The 18,729-nt window shown below is 42.3% G+C and overlaps 1 protein-coding gene across 1 annotated transcript in view; it reads right to left on the bottom strand.

Annotated features, from left to right (window-relative positions):
• LOC133613886 (voltage-gated inwardly rectifying potassium channel KCNH7-like) overlaps positions 1–18,729 on the bottom strand; it is a 193,329-nt gene that overhangs the window by 36,594 nt on the left and 138,006 nt on the right. Inside the window, exons 7-9 of the mRNA XM_061971768.1 lie at positions 11,158–11,557; positions 6,899–7,098; positions 3,601–3,853 (exon numbers count right to left, since the gene is read on the bottom strand). Of these exons, the coding sequence (XP_061827752.1) occupies positions 3,601–3,853; positions 6,899–7,098; positions 11,158–11,557 (853 nt within the window). The remainder of the gene's footprint in view (positions 1–3,600; positions 3,854–6,898; positions 7,099–11,157; positions 11,558–18,729) is intronic.

Genomic DNA, 18,729 nt, shown 5'->3' with positions numbered 1-18,729 from the left:
CGCTTTACCTTCTCCCCCTTGGTTCTATTTTTAGGAAGTACAGTATTGCATTTCATTTTTATGCCAATGATTGCCAGATTTATTTTCCCATGGCACAAAATAACACGGTTCAACGTCTTATTGACTGCCTGCACGACATCAAAGTCTGGCTTTCAGCTAACTTCCTGAGCCTAAATGAAGATAAAACAGAAGTTATGTTGTTCGGTCCAAGTCGCTCTCCCTCCCCCAACGTTGACCTCGGCACTCTGACCCCGTATCTCAGCGACTCTGTCACAAACCTGGGGGTAAAGTTTGACTCAGATTTTAAATTCGAAAAACAAATCAGCAGCGTCGTTCAAAAAAGCTTTTATCAATTACGCCAAATAGCGAAAGTGAAACCGCTTCTATCAAGACATGATCTTGAGAAATTAATCCACGCTTTTATCTCGACTCGTCTTGATTATTGTAATGCCCTGTATGTTGGCATTAGCCAGGCCTCCCTCGCCCGCCTGCAGCTCGTGCAGAACTCTGCTGCTCGTCTGCTAACACAGACCCGCAGACGTGAGCACATCACCCCTATTTTAGCGTCCCTTCACTGGCTCCCTGTGCGTTACCGAATACATTTTAAACTCCTTTTATTTGTTTTTAAATGTCTAAACAACCTCGCGCCAACCTATCTCTCCGACCTCCTTCAGCCTTACTGCCCCACCCGATCCTTAAGATCAGCCGATCAGCTGCTGTTGACGGTCCCTGACACAAGGCTGAAGCTTAGAGGTGACAGAGCTTTCGCCGTTGCTGCTCCCAAGCTCTGGAACGACCTACCCCTGAGTGTTAGACAAGCCTCCTCTCTTCCTGTTTTTAAATCTCTCTTAAAAACATACTTTTATTCCATGGCTTTTAACACTGAGTGATATCCATCCTGCAATGGCGCCCCATAATACACCTGCTGTGATCCTGTTTTTATGTTTTTATTAATTCTATTTTAATTATTTATTTTCTATCGTGTTCTGTTTGTGTTGTGTTGTGTTTGCTCGGTACTCGTTTTATCTTTTAAACTGCTCATTGTACAGCACTTTGGCTACCCCTGTGGTAAATTTTAAATGTGCTCTATAAATAAAGTTGATTTGATTTTATTTGATTTAAGGGTCTGAAATGCAGACCTTTAAACCTTCCAAGGGAGTTCAGTGCAGTGTTTATACTGTCTGTTTACATCCCTCCACGGGCGGACTCCACAACAGCGCCAAAGCTGCTGCATGACGTCATCAGTAAACAAGAGACCGCACACCCCGATGCTGCGTTCACGGTAGCTGGGGATTTTAACCACCGCAACCTAAAGAGTGTCCTCCCGAAATACCATCAGTATGTGAACTTTCCTACGAGGGAGAAAAACACTCTGGACCAGGTTTACTGCAACGTGAGGGGAGCCTACAAGGCTGTACCCAGACCACACTTTGGACTATCTGATCACATCTCAGCTTTTCTATATCAAGCGTACAGACAGCGCCTCAAGCAAGCCCCCCAAGTGAGAAAAACTGTTGAAGTGTGGAATGAAGACACTGAATTAGTGCTTCAGGACTCTTTGGGAGTACAGACTGGGACATGTTCAAAACTGTTGCTCAGAGGGATGACGGTACTGTGTACATAGAGGAATATGCTTCCAGTGTAACTGGCTACATCAGCACATGTGTGGAAAACATTGTGTCCACAAAACAATACAAGATATACCCAAACCAAAAACCCTGGATTAATTGTGATGTTTGATCCAAGCTACATGCCCGCTCCACTGCATTTGTCTCAGGCAATGCTGAGGACTACATGAAGGCCAGATATGACCTGCGTAGATCCATCAGCGAGGCTAAGGGACAATACAGACTAAAGCTGGAGGGATTCTACTCCACCACAGATTCCTGGCGCATGTGGCAAGGCCTGCAACACATCACAGACTACAAGCAGCGGAGCAGAGGGGTCCCAAACAGCCAACCCTCACTGCCAGATGAGCTGAATAAATTCTACGCCCGCTTCGAGGTCCTCAACCCAACACCAACCAACAGAGAGGGGTTCTGACCACGGAGGGCACGCAGGACCCAATACTCACTGTGACAACAGCAGAGGTACGTACAGTTCTGAGGAGAACAAACCCACGGAAGGAAGCCGGCCCAGACAAAATCCCTGACCGGGCCCTCAGGGTGTGTTCATCAGAGCTGGCTAATGTACTTACTGACATATACAACTTGTCACTAGCACAAGCTGTTGTGCCCACCTGCTTCAAGACCACCACCATCGTGCCCCTGCCAAAGAAAAACACTGTGACCTGTCTGAATGACTATCGCCCTGTTGCACTCATCCCAATAATGATGAAGTGCTTCGAGAGGATAGTCATGTCACACATCAAGAAGACCATCCCACACTGGACCCTCTACAGTTTGCCTACCGGCAGAACCGGCCCACTGAGGATGCAGTCAAAACCGTCATCCACACCACCCTCACCCACTTGGAGGGCAAGGACACCAATGCCAGGCTATTATTCATCGACTACAGCTCTGCTTTTAACACGGTCATCCCACAAAAACTCACTGCTAAACTCTTCACTGTTGGTCTGACACTGGCTCTCTGTGACTGGGTCCTGAACATTCTCACAAACCGGTCCCAGTCAGTCAGAGTCGGCAACCAGACATCAGGCACAAAGGTTCTAAGCACAGGGACCCCCCAAGGCTGCGTGCTGAGCCCCCTATTGTACACCCTCTTCACACACGACTGTGTGGCCTCCCAGAACAACACCAGTATCATCAAGATTGCAGATGATACTACAGTCGTCGGACTGAGCTGAGGCAGCGTACAGAAGGGAGGTAATGGAACTGGGGGCCTGGTGTCAGGATAATAATCTCTCCTTGAACACAGACAAGACCAAGGAGATTATTATTGACCCACGGAGAAGGAGTGCACAGTACACACCTCTGTACATAGGGGGGACAAAGGTGGACAGGGTGAAAACCTTTAAATTCCTCGGGACCCACATCAGCGAGGACCTCACCTGGGATCACAACACCCAACAAACAATAAAGAAAGCCCAGCAGCGACTGTACTTCCTAAGAAGGTTGAGAAAATTTGGCATGTCACCCAAAATTCTCAGCAACTTCTATAGAAGTACGGTTGAGAGTGTCCTTACCAGCTCAATCACGGTCTGGTGTGGAAACTGCACTGCTAAGGACAGGAAGGAACTCCAGCGAGTGATTAAAACTGCTCAGTACATATCAGGAGCAGCCTTCCCCTCGCTACAGGACATGTACTCTACCAGGGCCACCAGGAGAGCACACAACATCATAAAGGACAGTACACAGTCTCTTCAGCCTCCTACCATCAGGCAGACGATACAGGAGCCTGAAATCCAGGACTACGAGACTGACAAACAGTTTCTACCCACAGGCCATCAGGCTTTTGAATGCTAACTTGTGAAAGCTAGCTCCCCCGTTTTACTTTTATCTTTTTAAACAAAAGACATCTACCATGATCACCCCCGAACTGTGAACCATCACTGTAGACACTTTTCACCTTTGATCACTAAAGACACTTTAACTGAAGAAGAAGAAGAAGAAGAAGAAGAAGAAGAAGAAGAAGACTTACCCAAGATGGCGACCACGATGTCGTCCTTGAGTATCTCTATGGATCCTCTGGACAGGAAGTAGAGGGCGGTAAGTACGTCACCAGAGTGGACCAGGGTGTCTCCAGGAGGAGCGTGGGTGGTCTTGAAGTGCATGGCCAGAGCTCTCAGGCAGCCTTTGCTGGCTCCTTGGAACACCTTGCAGTTGTGCAGCAGGTTGTTGTTCAGGTGCAGGCAGATGTCCGCTTGCAGGCACTCTGGGAAGCCCTTCAGCACCTGCCAGGGGGCGGAGCCAACAGGTGAGTCCGGCACTCAAGTACTACACACTTCTACACACCTGTCAGGGGGCGGAGCCAACAGCTCAGTCCACCACTCAAGTACTACGCACTGTGTATTTTACTGAGAAGATATTTAGGAGTACTACACACTATAAGTACTTGTAGTCAAATGTCATGTATATTTTAGTGAGACAGTATATTTAGAAGTACTAACTGAACTGGTTGGGGGAGGGTGTATAGGGGAGGGTGTGTTGGGGGAGGGGATATTGGGGAAGGGTGTGTTGGGGGAGGGTGTGTTAGGGAGGGTGTATTGGGTGAGGGTGTGTTGGGGGGGGATATTGGGGGAGGGTGTGTTGGGGAAGGGTGTATTGGGGGAGGGTGTGTTGGGGGATAGTGTGTTTGGGCGGGTGTGTTGGGGGAGGGTGTGTTGGGGGAGGGTGTACTGGGTGAGGGTGTATTGGGGAGGGTTTTTAGGGGGATGGTGTTTAGGGTGAGGATGTACTGGGAGAGGGTGATTGGGGAGGGTGTTTAGGGGAGGGTGTTTAGGGGGAGGGTGTGTTGGGTGAGGGTGTTTAGGGTGAGAATGTATAGGGAGAGGGTGTGTTGGGGGAAGGATAATTAGGGGAGGGTGTATTGGGGGAGGATAATTAGGGTGAGGGTGTATTGGGGGAGTGTGTGTTAGGGGAGAGTGTATTGGGGGAAGGGTGTTTAGGGTGAGGGTGTGTTGGAGAGGGTGTACTGGGGGAGGCTGTATTGGGGAGGGTGTGTTGAGGGAGGGTGTTTAGGGGAGAATGTTTAGGATGATGGTGTTTAGGGTGAGGGTGTGTTGGAAAGGGTGTACTGGGGGTGGGTGTTTAGGGGAGGGTGTTTAGGGGGAGGGTGTGTTGGGTGAGGGTGTCTAGGGTGAGAATGTATAGGGAGGGGTGTGTTGGGGGAGGATAATTAGGGGAAGGGTGTATTGGGGGAGGATAATTAGGGTGAGGGTGTATTGGGGGAGGGTGTTTGGGGGGGTGTATTGGGGGAGGGTGTTTAGGGTGAGGGTGTGTTGGGGTGGGTGTACTGGGGGACGGTGTATTGGGGAGGGTGTGTTGAGGGAGGGTGTTTAGGGTGAGGGTGTGTTGGGGGGTGTACTGGGGGTGGGTGTTTAAGGGGAGGGTGTGTTGGGTGAGAATGCATAGGGAGAGGGTGTGTTGGGGGAGGATAATTAGGGGAAAGGTGTATTGGGGGAGGATAATTAGGGTGAGGGTGTTTAGGGGAAGGGTGTGTTGGTAGAGAGTGTATTGGGGGAGGGTGTTTAGGGCGAGGGTGTGTTGGAGAGGGTGTACTGGGGGAGGCTGTATTGGGGAGGGTGTGTTGAGGGACGGTGTTTAGGGGGAGAATGTTTAGGAGGATGGTGTTTAGGGTGAGGGTGTGTTGGGGGGAAGTACTGGGGTAGGGTGTATTGGGGAGGGTGTACTGGGGGTGGGTGTTTAGGGGGAGGGTGTGTTGGGTGAGGGTGTCTAGGGTGAGAATGTATAGGGAGAGGGTGTGTTGGGGGAGGGTAATTAGGGGAAGGGTGTATTGGGTGAAGGATAATTAGGGCGAGGGTGTATTGGGGGAGGGTGTTTAGGGGAAGGGTGTGTTGGGGGAGGGTGTATTGGGGGAAGGTGTTTAGGGTGAGGGTGTGTTGGAGAGGGTGTACTGGGGGTTGCTGTATTGGGGAGGGTGTGTTGAGGGAGGGTGTTTAGGGGGAGGGCGTTTAGGAGGATGGTGTTTAGGGTGAGGGTGTGTTGGGGGTAGGTGTTTAGGGTGAGGGTGTGTTGGAGAGGGTGTACTGGGGGAGGCTGTATTGGGGAGGGTGTGTTGAGGGAGGGTGTTTAGGAGGATGGTGTTTAGGGTGAGGGTGTGTTGGGGGGATGTACTGGGGTAGGGTGTATTGGGAGGATGTACTGGGGGTGGGTGTTTAGGGGGAGGGTGTGTAGGGTGAGGGTGTGTTGGGTGAGAATGCATAGGGAGAGGGTGTGTTGGGGGAGGATAATTAGGGGAAGGGTGTATTGGGGGAGGCTGTTTAGGGGGCGGGTGTGTTGGGGTAGAGTGTATTGGGGAGGGTGTTTAGGGTGAGGGTGTGTTGGAGAGGGTGTACTGGGGGAGGCTGTATTGGGGAGGGTGTGTTGAGGGAGGGTGTTTAGGGGGAGAATTTTTAGGATGATGGTGTTTAGGGTGAGGGTGTGTTGGGAGGTGTACTGGGGTAGGGTGTATTAGGGAGGGTGTTTAGGGCAGCGTGTTTAGGGGGAGGGTGTGTTGGGTGAGGGTTTCTAGGGTGAGAATGTATAGGGAGAGGGTGTGTTGGGGGAGGATAATTAGAGGAAGGGTGTATTGGGGGAGGATAATTAGGGTGAGGGTATATTGGGGGAGGGTGTTTAGGGGGAGGGTGTTTAGGGTGAGGGTGTGTTGGGGTGGGTGTACTGGGGGACGGTGTATTGGGGAGGGTGTGTTGAGGGAGGGTGTTTAGGGGGATGGTGTTTAGGGTGAGGGTGTGTTGGGGAGGGTGAGTTGGGGGAGGGTGTTTAGGGGAGGGTGTACTGGGGGAGGGTGTGTTGGGTGAGGGTGTTTAGGGTGAGAGTGTATAGGGAGAGGGTGTGTTGGGGGAGGATAATTAGGGGGAGGGTGTATTGGGGAGGGTGTGTTGAGGGAGGTGTTTAGAGGGAGGGTGTTTAGAGGGAGGGTGTTTAGGGGGATGGTGTTTAGGGTGAGGGTGTACTGGGGGAGAGTGTTTAGGGGAGGGTGTTTGGGGGGAGGGTGTACTGGGGGAGGGTGTGTTGGGTGAGAGTGTATAGGTAGAGGGTGTGTTGGGGGAGGATAATTAGGGGAAGGGTGTATTGGGGGAGGATAATTAGGGGGAGGGTGTATTGGGTGAGGGTGTGTGTGACCCACTTGCACAGAAATCCTCACCTCCTGCCAAGTGGTGATGTCCAGATGTTTAGCAGACAAGAGAGAAAAGGGTGAGGGTTAGTTAAGTTGAGTCATGGTTGCCATGAAGACGATGCCTTCCTGCTCTGCGTACCGTGTTCATGTCAATGCCGTTGGTGTAGGCCCAGGAGTGCTGGAAGTATTCCTCCAGTCTCTGCCTCAGAGGGTTGGGGATCTGATGGAAGCGAATGAACTCCTTGACACGCAACATCTGGGCGTGGTAGCGAGCCGTGCCCGAGTACAACCTCTGGATGATGGCCGACACGTTGCCGAAGATGCTGGCGTACATCAGGGCTGCAAATATACACTTATATGTTGGAGTACTATGTACACGTACATAATACTTGCACCACATATACACTTATATGTTGGAGTACTATGTGCACGTACAAATACTTGCACCACATATACACTTATATGTTGGAGTACTATGTACACCTACAAATACTTGCATCACATATACACTTATATGTGGGAGTACTATGTGCACGTACAAATACTTGCACCACATATACACTTATATGTTGGAGTACTATGTAAACGTACAAATACTTGCACCACAAATACACTTATATGTTGGAGTACTATGTGCATGTACAAATGCTTGCACCACATATGCACTTATATGTTGGAGAATTATGTACACGTACAAATACTTGCACCACATATACACTTATATGTTGGAGTACTATGTACCCGTACAAATACTTGCACCACATATACACTTATATGTTGGAGTACTACATTATGTACACATACAAATAATTGCACTACTTATACACTTATATGTTGGAGTATTATGTGCATATAGAAATACTTGCACCACATATGCACTTATATGTTGGAGTACTATGTACCCGTACATAATACTTGCACCACATATACACTTATATGTTGGGGTACTATGTACACGTACAAATACTTGCACCATATATACACTTATATGTTGGAGTACTATGTGCACGTACAAATACTTGCACCACATATACACTTATATGTTGGAGGACTATGTACCCGTACAAATACTTGCACCACATATACACTTATGTGTTGGAGTACTACATTATGTACACGTACAAATAATTGCACCACTTATACACTTATATGTTGGAGTATTATGTGCACATAGAAATACTTGCACCACATATGCACTTATATGTTGGATTACTATGTACCCGTACAAATACTTGCACCACATATACACGTATATGTTGTAGTACTATGTACACGTACAAATAATTGCACCACATATACACTTATATGTTGGGGTACTATGTACACGTACAAATACTTGCACCATATATACACTTATATGTTGGAGTACTGCCATAATCCCACATTGTACAAATACTTGTACCAAATATAGAAATACTTGCACCAACTATAAAAAATATTTGCACCAAATATAAGAATACTTGCACCAAAAATACAAATACTTGCACCAAATCCAAAAATACACATTGTAGTACTGCCATAATCAGACACTGTACAAATACTTGCACCAAATATACAAATACTTGCACCAAATGTTAAAATACTTGTACTAAATATACAAATACTTGCACCAAATATAAAAATACTTACACCAAATATAAAAAATGCTTGCACCAAATATAAAAATATTTGCACCAAATGTAAAAATACTTGTACCAAATATAAAATTACTTGTACCAAATATAAAAATACTTGTACCAAATATACAAATACTTGCACCAAATATAAAAATAATTGTACCAAATATAAAAATACTTACACCAACTATAAAAAATATTTGCACCAAATATAAAAATACTTGCACCAAAAATACAAATACTTGCACCAAATCCAAAAATACACATTGTAGTACTGCCATAATCAGACATTGCACAAATACTTGCACCAAATATACAAATATATGTTGGAGTACTGCCATAATCAGACACTGTACAAATACTTGCACCAAATATAAAAATACTTGCACCAAATATTAAAATCTTGTACTAAATATACAAATACTTGCACCAAATATAAACATACTTGTAACAATTATAACAATACTTGCACCAAATATAAAAGTACTTGTACCAAATGTAAAAATACTTGTACCAAATATAAAAATACTTGTAACAAATATAACAATACTTGCACCAAATATACAAATACTTGTACCAAATATAAACATAATTGTACCAAATATACAAATACTTGCACCAAATATACAAATTCTTGCACCAAATCCAAAAATACACATTGTAGTACTGCCATGATCAGACATTGTTCAAATACTTGCACCAAGTATAGAAATACTTGCACCAAATACAAAAATACATATTGTAGTACTGCCATAATCTGACATTGTACAAATACTTGTACCAAATATACAAATATTTGCACCAAATATAAAAATACTTGCACCAAATATACAAATATTTGCACCAAATCCAAAAATACACATTGTAGTACTGCCATAATCGGACATTGCACAAATACTTGCACCAAATATACAAATACTTGCACCAAATATTAAAATACTTGTACTAAATATACAAATACTTGCACCAAATATAAAAATACTTACACCAAATATAAAAATACTTACACCAAATATAAAAATGCTTGCACCAAATATAAAAATACTTGCACCAAATGTAAAAATACTTGTACCAAATATAAAAATTATTGTAACAAATATAACAATACTTGCACGAAATATAAAAATACGGACATTGTACAAATACTTGCACCAAATATAAAAATACTTGCACAAAATATAAAAATACTTACACCAAATATAAAAATGCTTGCACCAAATATAAAAATACTTGCACCAAATGTAAAAATACTTGTACCAAATATAAAAATTATTGTAACAAATATAACAATACTTGCACGAAATATAAAAATACTTGTACCAAATATGAAAATGCTTACACCAAATATAAAAATGCTTACACCAAATATAAAAATAATTGTACCAAATATAAAAATACTTGTACCAAATGTACAAATACTTGCACCAAATATAAAAATATTGGCACCAAATATAAAAATACTTGCACCAAAAATACAAATACTTGCACCAAATCCAAAAATACACATTGTAATACTGCCGTAATCGGACATTGTACAAATACTTGCACCAAATATAAAAATACTTGCACCAAATATAAAAATACTTACACCAAATATAAAAATGCTTGCACCAAATATAAGAATACTTGCACCAAATATAAAAATACTTACACCAAATATAAAAATGCTTGCACCAAATATAAAAATACTTGCACCAAATGTAAAAATACTTGTACCAAATATAAAAATTATTGTAACAAATATAACAATACTTGCACGAAATATAAAAATACTTGTACCAAATATGAAAATGCTTACACCAAATATAAAAATGCTTACACCAAATATAAAAATAATTGTACCAAATATAAAAATACTTGTACCAAATGTACAAATACTTGCACCAAATATAAAAATATTGGCACCAAATATAAAAATACTTGCACCAAAAATACAAATACTTGCACCAAATCCAAAAATACACATTGTAATACTGCCGTAATCGGACATTGTACAAATACTTGCACCAAATATAAAGATACTTGCACCAAATATAAAAATACTTACACCAAATATAAAAATGCTTGCACCAAATATAAGAATACTTGCACCAAATATAAAAATACTTACACCAAATATAAAAATGCTTGCACCAAATATAAAAATACTTGCACCAAATGTAAAAATACTTGTACCAAATATAAAAATTATTGTAACAAATATAACAATACTTGCACGAAATATAAAAATACTTGTACCAAATATGAAAATGCTTACACCAAATATAAAAATGCTTACACCAAATATAAAAATACTTGCACCAAATGTAAAAATACTTGCACCAAAGTAAAAATACTTGTACCAAATATATAAATACTTGCACCAAAAATACAAATACTTGCACCAAATCCAAAAATACACGTTGTAGTACTGCCATAATCAGACATTGTACAAATACTTGCACCAAATATACAAATACTTGCATCAAATATAAAAATACACATTGTAATACTGCTATAATCGGACAATGTACAAATACTTGCACCAAATATACAAATACTTGCATCAAATATAAAAATACACGTTGTAGTACTGCCATAACCTTACATTGTACAAATACTTGCAGCAAATACAGGTTGTAGTACTGCCATAACCTGACATTGTACAAATACTTGCACCAAATATACAAATACTTGCATCAAATATAAAAATACACATTGTAATACTGCCATAACCGGACATTGTACAAATACTTGCAGCAAAGACAGATTGTAGTACTGCCATAAGGGGAGAAATACTCACAGCCAATCAGCATGACGCAGATGGAAAAGATCTTCTCGGAGTTTGTGTTGGGGGAAACATTTCCGAAGCCCACGCTGGTCAGACTGCTGAAGGTGAAGTAGAGCGCCGTCACGTACTTGTCCTTGATGGACGGCCCCGAGTTGGCGTCGCTGTAGTTGTAGCGCTTCCCGATGGACACGCCCAGGTTGTCCAGCCAGCCGATCTTGTGCTCCAGGTAGGGCTTCTCCACGTTGCCGATGGCGTACCAGATGCAGGCCAGCCAGTGGGCGATGAGGGCGAAGATGCACATCAGCAGCATCAGCACCGCCGCCCCGTACTCAGAGTAGCGGTCCAGCTTCCTGGCCACCCGCACCAGCCGCAGCAGCCTGGCCGTCTTCAGCAGCCCGATCAGGGTGGTGGTCTGCAATAGTAATAGTAGTAGTAGTATTAGTACTAGTAGTAGTACTGGCCACCCTCAGCAGCCCGATCAGGGTGGTGGTCTACAATAGTAATAGTAGTAGTATTAGTACTAGTACTAGTACTGGCCACCCGCACCAGCCGCACCAGCCTGGCCGTCTTCAGCAGCCCGATCAGGGTGGTGGTCTAGAATAGTAATAGTAGTAGTATTAGTACTAGTAGTAGTACTGGCCACCCGCACCAGCCGCAGCAGCCTGGCCGTCTTCAGCAGCCCGATCAGGGTGGTGGTCTAGAATAGTAATAGTAGTAGTAGTATTAGTACTAGTAGTAGTACTGGCCACCCGCACCAGCCGCACCAGCCTGGCCGTCTTCAGCAGCCCGATCAGGGTGGTGGTCTAGAATAGTAATAGTAGTAGTAGTATTAGTACTAGTAGTAGTACTGGCCACCCGCACCAGCCGCACCAGCCTGGCCGTCTTCAGCAGCCCGATCAGGGTGGTGGTCTGCAATAGTAGTAGTATTAATACTAGTCATCTGATCAGGGTGGTGGTCTGCAATAGTAGTAATAGTAGTATCAGTACTAGTACTAGTCATCTGATCAGGGTGGTGGTCTGCAATAGTAGTAGTAGTAGTAGTAGTAGTAGTAGTAGTAGTAGTAGTAGTCATCTGATCAGGGTGGGGGTCTGGAATAGTAGTAATATAAGTAGTATTAGTGCTAGTACTAGTCATCTGTTCAGGGTGGTGGTCTGCAATAGTAATAGTAGTATTGGTATTAGTACTAGTACTAATAATATGATCAGAGTGGTGGTCTGCAATAGTATTAGTAGTAGTACTAGTAATATGATCAGGGTGGTGGTCTGGAAGAGTAGTAGTAGTATTAGTAGTGATACTAGTAATCTGATCAGGGTGGTGGTCTGGAATAGTAATAGTGGTATTAGTAGTATTAGTAGTAGTAATCTGATCAGGGTAGTGGTCTGGAATAGTAGTAGTAGTAGTAGTAGTAGTATTAGTAGTAGTAGCAATCTGATCAGGGTGGTGGTCTGAAATAGTAGTAGTAGTCATCTGATCAGAGTGGTGGTCTGAACGCAGAGTGAGAACCAGACTACTAGTTGTAGTAATAGTAGTAGTAGTAGTAATCTAGTCGGACTAGTGGTATGAACACAGAGTGTGGGGTTTTAGTACTAGTCCTAGTACTAGTTGTGGTGATAGTTGTAGTAGTAGTAATAGTAGTAGTAGTGATCTGATCACAGTGGTGGTCTGAATGCAGAGTGGGGACCAGAGTACTAGTTGTAGTAGTAATAGTAATAGTATTAGTAATCTGATCAGGTTGGTGGTCTGAACGCAGAGTGGGCACCACATGGGGTTTTAGTACTAGTACTAGTCCTAGCACCAGTTGTCGTAGTAGTAGCAGTAGTAGTAGCAGGAGTAATCTGATCAGGGTGGTGGTCTGAACGCAGAGTGGCAGCCACAGGGGGTTTTAGCACTAGTTGTAGTTGTAGTAGTAGTAGTAGTAGTAGTAATACAAGTTGTAGTAATAGTACTAATAGTAGCAGTGGTAGTAGTAGTACTAGGATACTGATAGGAATGGTGGTCTGAATGCAGAGTGGGGACCAGAGTACTATCTGGAGTAATAGTAGTAGTAATAATAGTAGTAGTAGTAGTAGTAGTAGTAGCAATTGTAGTAGTAATCTGATCAGGGTGGTGGTCTGAACGCAAAGTGGGGGGCTTAGTATTAGTCTTAGTTGTAGTACTAGTCCTAGTACTAGTGTCGTAGTAGTAGTAGTAGTAATAGTAGTAGTAGTACTATTAGTAATCGGATCGGAGAGGTGCGCTGAACGCAGAGTGGGGACCAGAGTATTAGTTGTTGTAATAGTAGTAATCTGATCAGGGTGGTGGTCTGAACGCATAGTGGGAACCGCAGGGGGTTTTAGTACTATTACTAGTTGTAATAATAGTAGTAGTAGAAGTAGTAGTAATAGTCAAAGTAGTAATCTGATCTGAGCGTTTGTCTGGACGCAAAGTGGCGACCACAGGGGGTTTTAGTACTAGGACTAGTACTAGTTGTAGTAATAGGAGTAGTAGTAATAGTAGTAGTAGTAATCTGATTTAGAGTGGTGGTCTGAACGCAGAGTGGAGACCACAAGGGGTTTTGGTACTAGGACTAATACTAGTACTAGTCCTAGTACCATTCATAGTACAAGTAGTAGTGGTAGTAGTACTAGTAGTAGTAATCCTATCAAAGTGGTGGTCTGAACGCACAGTGAGCACCACAGTGGATTTTAGTACTGGTAGTACAAGTAGTAGTGGTAGTAGTACTAGTAGCAGTAGTAGTAGTAGTATTAGTACTAAGAGTAGTAATTTGATCAGAGTCGTGGTCTGAACGCACAGTGGGGACCACATAGGCATTTAGTACTAGCTGTAGTACTAATAGTAGTTCTAGTGGTAGTCCTCCCTGTAATAAAGGGTGTACCTCAAGGTTGTATACTAGGTCTAATGTAGTTTTCCATCTGTGATAATGTGTTGAAGGCTGTGTTCCGTTCTAAAGCAGATGACGAGGTCACATGTTGTTCATCCCCCGCTGTAGTAGTAGTACTAATAGTAGTTCTAGTGGTAGTCCTCCCAGTATTAAAGGGTGTACCTCAGGGTTGTACATTAGGTCCGATGTAGTTTTCCCTCTATGTAAATCATGTCTGTGATAATGTGTTGAAGGCTGTGTTCCGTTCTAAAGCAGATGACGAGGTCACTGGTTGTTCATCCCCCGCTGTAGTAGTAGTAGTAGTACTAATAGTAGTTCTAGTGGTAGTCCTCCCAGTATTAAAGGGTGTACCTCAGGGTTGTATACTATGTCTAATGTAGTTTTTCATCTATCATGTCTGTGATAATGTGTCAGATGCTGTGTTCCGTTCTAAAGCAGATGACAAAGTCACATGTTGTTCACCCCCCGCTGTAGTAGTAGTACTAATAGTAGTTCTAGTGGTAGTCCTCCCAGTATTAAAGGGTGTACCTCAGGGTTGTATACTATGTCTAATGTAGTTTTTCATCTATCATGTCTGTGATAATGTGTCAGATGCTGTGTTCCGTTCTAAAGCAGATGACAAAGTCACATGTTGTTCACCCCCCGCTGTAGTAGTAGTACTAATAGTAGTTCTAGTGGTAGTCCTCCCAGTATTAAAGGGTGTACCTCAGGGTTGTATACTATGTCCAATGTAGTTTTTCATCTATTATGTCTGTGATAATGTGTTGAAGGCTGGATTCCATTCTAAAGCAGATGACGAGGTCACATGTTGTTCATCCCCCGCTGTAGTAGTAGTACTAATAGTAGTTCTAGTGGTAATCTTCCCCGTATTAAAGGGTGTACCTCAGGGTTGTATACTATGTCCAATGTAGTTTTCCATCTATTATGTCTGTGATAATGTGTCCGATGCTGTGTTCCGTTCTAAAGCAGATGAAGAGGTCACATGTTGTTCGTCCCCCGCGGTAGCGCAAACCTTTGAGCTCCTGCTGTCTGCTTTTGATGTTGTTCCGTGCCAGCTGACTCAGCTGAGACTACAGACATCTAAGGTGGTGTTATTTTCAAATGGCAAACGACCGCCAGTGAACATTCCAGAAATGTCAACTGCTGATAAGGTTGAAGTCACGACATTTAAAGACTTGGGGATTGTTATTGATAGTTATTGAAGTTAGGAATTCTGACCACTTTTTATGCCTTTGCTAGACTATGGAGACTTGATTTTTAGGAATGCACCTTCCTCTTATTAGAAAAAACTGTATCATGTATATCACCATGCCTTAGGTTTTAGTACTGCTTGTGGCAACCTTGTGCACCATTGCACTTTAGATGCAAATATCAACTGTCAGTCTTTGTCAGTTCGCAGGTTTTCTCCATGGGTGGTTTTTATCCCTTCTTGGTGGGGTTCCCCTTAGTTATCTTCTCTTATGTGTAGAGAGTGCAGTCGCTACAGTTTAAGGTCACATGACATCCTTAGAATGTTGGTTCCTAGGGCCAACACAAGTCTCTGTAAAAAAAAAAAAATTGCAGCTCCATGGTCATGGAATGAAATGCAAAAAGATCTGAGGTTACCTGAACTCATCACTTTGGGGGAATTTTAAAGGATGAAGAAGCTGTTTCTATTGAGCACTGTGTAGTTGATACTGTTACGTGATTGGCTGTTATTGCTCAGTGACACTTCCTGTTTCCTGTTCCCAAATCGCGAGTAAACTTCATGAAAAGAATATTGCTTCGTAAATTCTGGTTTCTTCTGACCAAAAAATAGAAATATAAATCCAATATTTTGTCAAACGCATTTCATATAGACGTCTATGGCGATATATGTTGATATGGTATTATCGGCCCAGCCCTAGGGTATTTCCCTCGTTTCACATAAACGGACTTTGACACCTGTGTCCTAGAAGATCTACCAAGTAGTAAACAAAGAGTGTTGAAGGTGTTGATGAAGAGAAAAGTTTTCTATTGATTATGTGAGTGATTCGTCCAGAAGAACAATAGAGACGTGAAATGAAACAAATGATTCATCTCGCTACTTTTCATCCTGCTGACGTCTCTTGTGTGGCGTGAGGATAAACACAGTACACAGTACACAGTAACACAGTAACATAGTACACAGTAAAACAGTAACACAGTACACAGTACACAGTAACACAGTAACACAGTAACATAGTACACAGTAACACAGTAACACAGTACACAGTAACACAGTACACAGTAACACAGTAACACAGTAACATAGTACACAGTAAAACAGTAACACAGTACACAGTAACACAGTAACACAGTACACAGTAACACAGTACACAGTAACACAGTAACATAGTACACAGTAAAACAGTAACACAGTACACAGTAACACAGTAACACAGTAACATAGTACACAGTAACATAGTACACAGTAACACAGTACGTAGTAACACAGTACGTAGTAACACAGTACACAGTAACACAGTACACAGTAACACAGTAACATAGTACACAGTAACACAGTACACAAAGTATGAATGATGCAGTATGATGCAAACATACTCAGCTGAAATGCATCGTCGGGATTTGTACTTCTGCTTCCGGCTCGTTTTCACTTCCACAACATTCTCATCCACTTTCTTTGTTTTGTACAATTTGTGTGCCTCTTTTACACTACTAGGACCACACTACTAGTACTACTAGTACTCCACAACTAGTATTGCACTCCTAGTATGACTAGTAATCCACAACTAGTACTCCACTATCATTACTACTAGTGATCCACTACTAATACTACCAGTACTAATAGTGATCCACAACTAGTACTCACCTACTAGTATGACTAGTGCAAATAATAATCCACAACTAGTATTCTACTACTAGTATGACTAGTAATACACTACTAGTACTGCTAGTACTCCACTAATAGTAATCCACTAATAGTAATCCACTAATAGTACTCCACTACCAGTACTACTAGTGACTACCAGTACCACTAGCACTACTAGAATGACACTAGTAGTACTCCACTACGAGTACCAATAGCACTACTAGTAATCCACTACTAACACTACTAGTAATCCACCACTAGCACTCCACTAATAGTAATACTAGTACTGCTAACACTCTACTAGTAGTACTGCTAGTACTCCACCACTAGTACTGCACTACTAGTACTGCATTACTAGTACTACTAATATTCCACAACTAGTACTCATAGTACTCCATAGTGAAGCCTGGTGAAGTGACTGCAAGTTTAACATTCTCTCTGCTGGAGTTATGCAATCAAATATCCTAGTAATATAATTACTCCACTACTAGTACTCCTAGTATTCCACTACTAGTAGTACTAGTACTCCACTACTAGTACTCCTAGTACTCCATAGTGAAGCCTGGTGAAGTGACTGCTAGTTGAACATTCTCTGTGCAGGAGTTATGCAATCAAATATCCTAGTACAACTATTACTCCACTACTAGTACTACTAGTACTCCACTACTAGTACTCGTAGTACTCCATAATGAAGCATGGTGAAGTGACTGCTAGTTGAACATTCTCTGTGCAGGAGTTATGCAATCAAATATCCTAGTACTACTATTACAATTATTACTCCACTACTGGTACTCCTAGTACTCCATAGTGAAGCCTGGTGAAGTGACTGCTAGTTGAACATTCTCTCTGATGAAGTTATGCAATCAAATATCCTAGTACTACTATTACTACTAGTACTCCATTACTAGTACTCTTAGTACTCCATAGTGAAGCCTGGTGAAGTGACTGCAAGTTGAACATTCTCTGTAGAGGAGTTATGCAATCAAATGTCTGCAGAGTTGTGCCTGTAAGCCTGCATTGAGGGAATAGTCCACACGGGACGTTCATGCAGGGACAAACTCCTGCTCCAGCACTGGAAACAACACTCAGCCGCTGAACAACAACAACAACTCAAACACTTACTGACTCTCAACGAAGAAGACAGTTACATTGCTATTGGAACGGAAACAAAAATGCTAAAACTAATGTTGTGTACTTGTACTGTATGTTGTTACATCACATTGTGTAAGGTATGTTGTTACATCACATTATGTGTACTGTATGTTGTTACATCCCATTGTGTACCGTATGTTGTTACATCACATTGTGTACTGTATGTTGTTACATCACATTGCGTACGGTATGTTGTTACATCACATTATGTGTACTGTATGTTGTTACATCACATTATGTGTACTGTATGTTGTTACATCACATTATGTGTACTGTAAGTTGTTACATCACATTATGTGTACTGTATGTTGTTACATCACATTATGTGTACTGTATGTTGTTACATCACATTATGTGTACTGTATGTTGTTACATCACATTATGTGTACTGTAAGTTGTTACATCACATTATGTGTACTGTATGTTGTTACATCAAATTATGTGTACTGTATGTTGTTACATCATATTATGTGTACTGTATGTTGTTACATCACATTATGTGTACCGTATGTTGTTACATCACATTATGTGTACTGTATGTTGTTACATCACATTATGTGTATCGTATGTTGTTACATCACATTATGTGTACTGTATGTTGTTACATCACATTATGTGTACTGTATGTTGTTACATCACATTATGTGTACTGTATGTTGTTACATCACATTGTGTACGGTATGTTGTTACATCACATTGTGTACGGTATGTTGTTACATC

The sequence above is a fragment of the Nerophis lumbriciformis genome, linkage group LG13, assembly GCF_033978685.3.
Source record: "Nerophis lumbriciformis linkage group LG13, RoL_Nlum_v2.1, whole genome shotgun sequence".
Classification (NCBI taxonomy): domain Eukaryota; kingdom Metazoa; phylum Chordata; class Actinopteri; order Syngnathiformes; family Syngnathidae; genus Nerophis; species Nerophis lumbriciformis.
The sequence above is the reverse complement of the archived record's forward strand: the minus strand, read 5'-3'. Positions and strand labels throughout refer to the sequence as shown.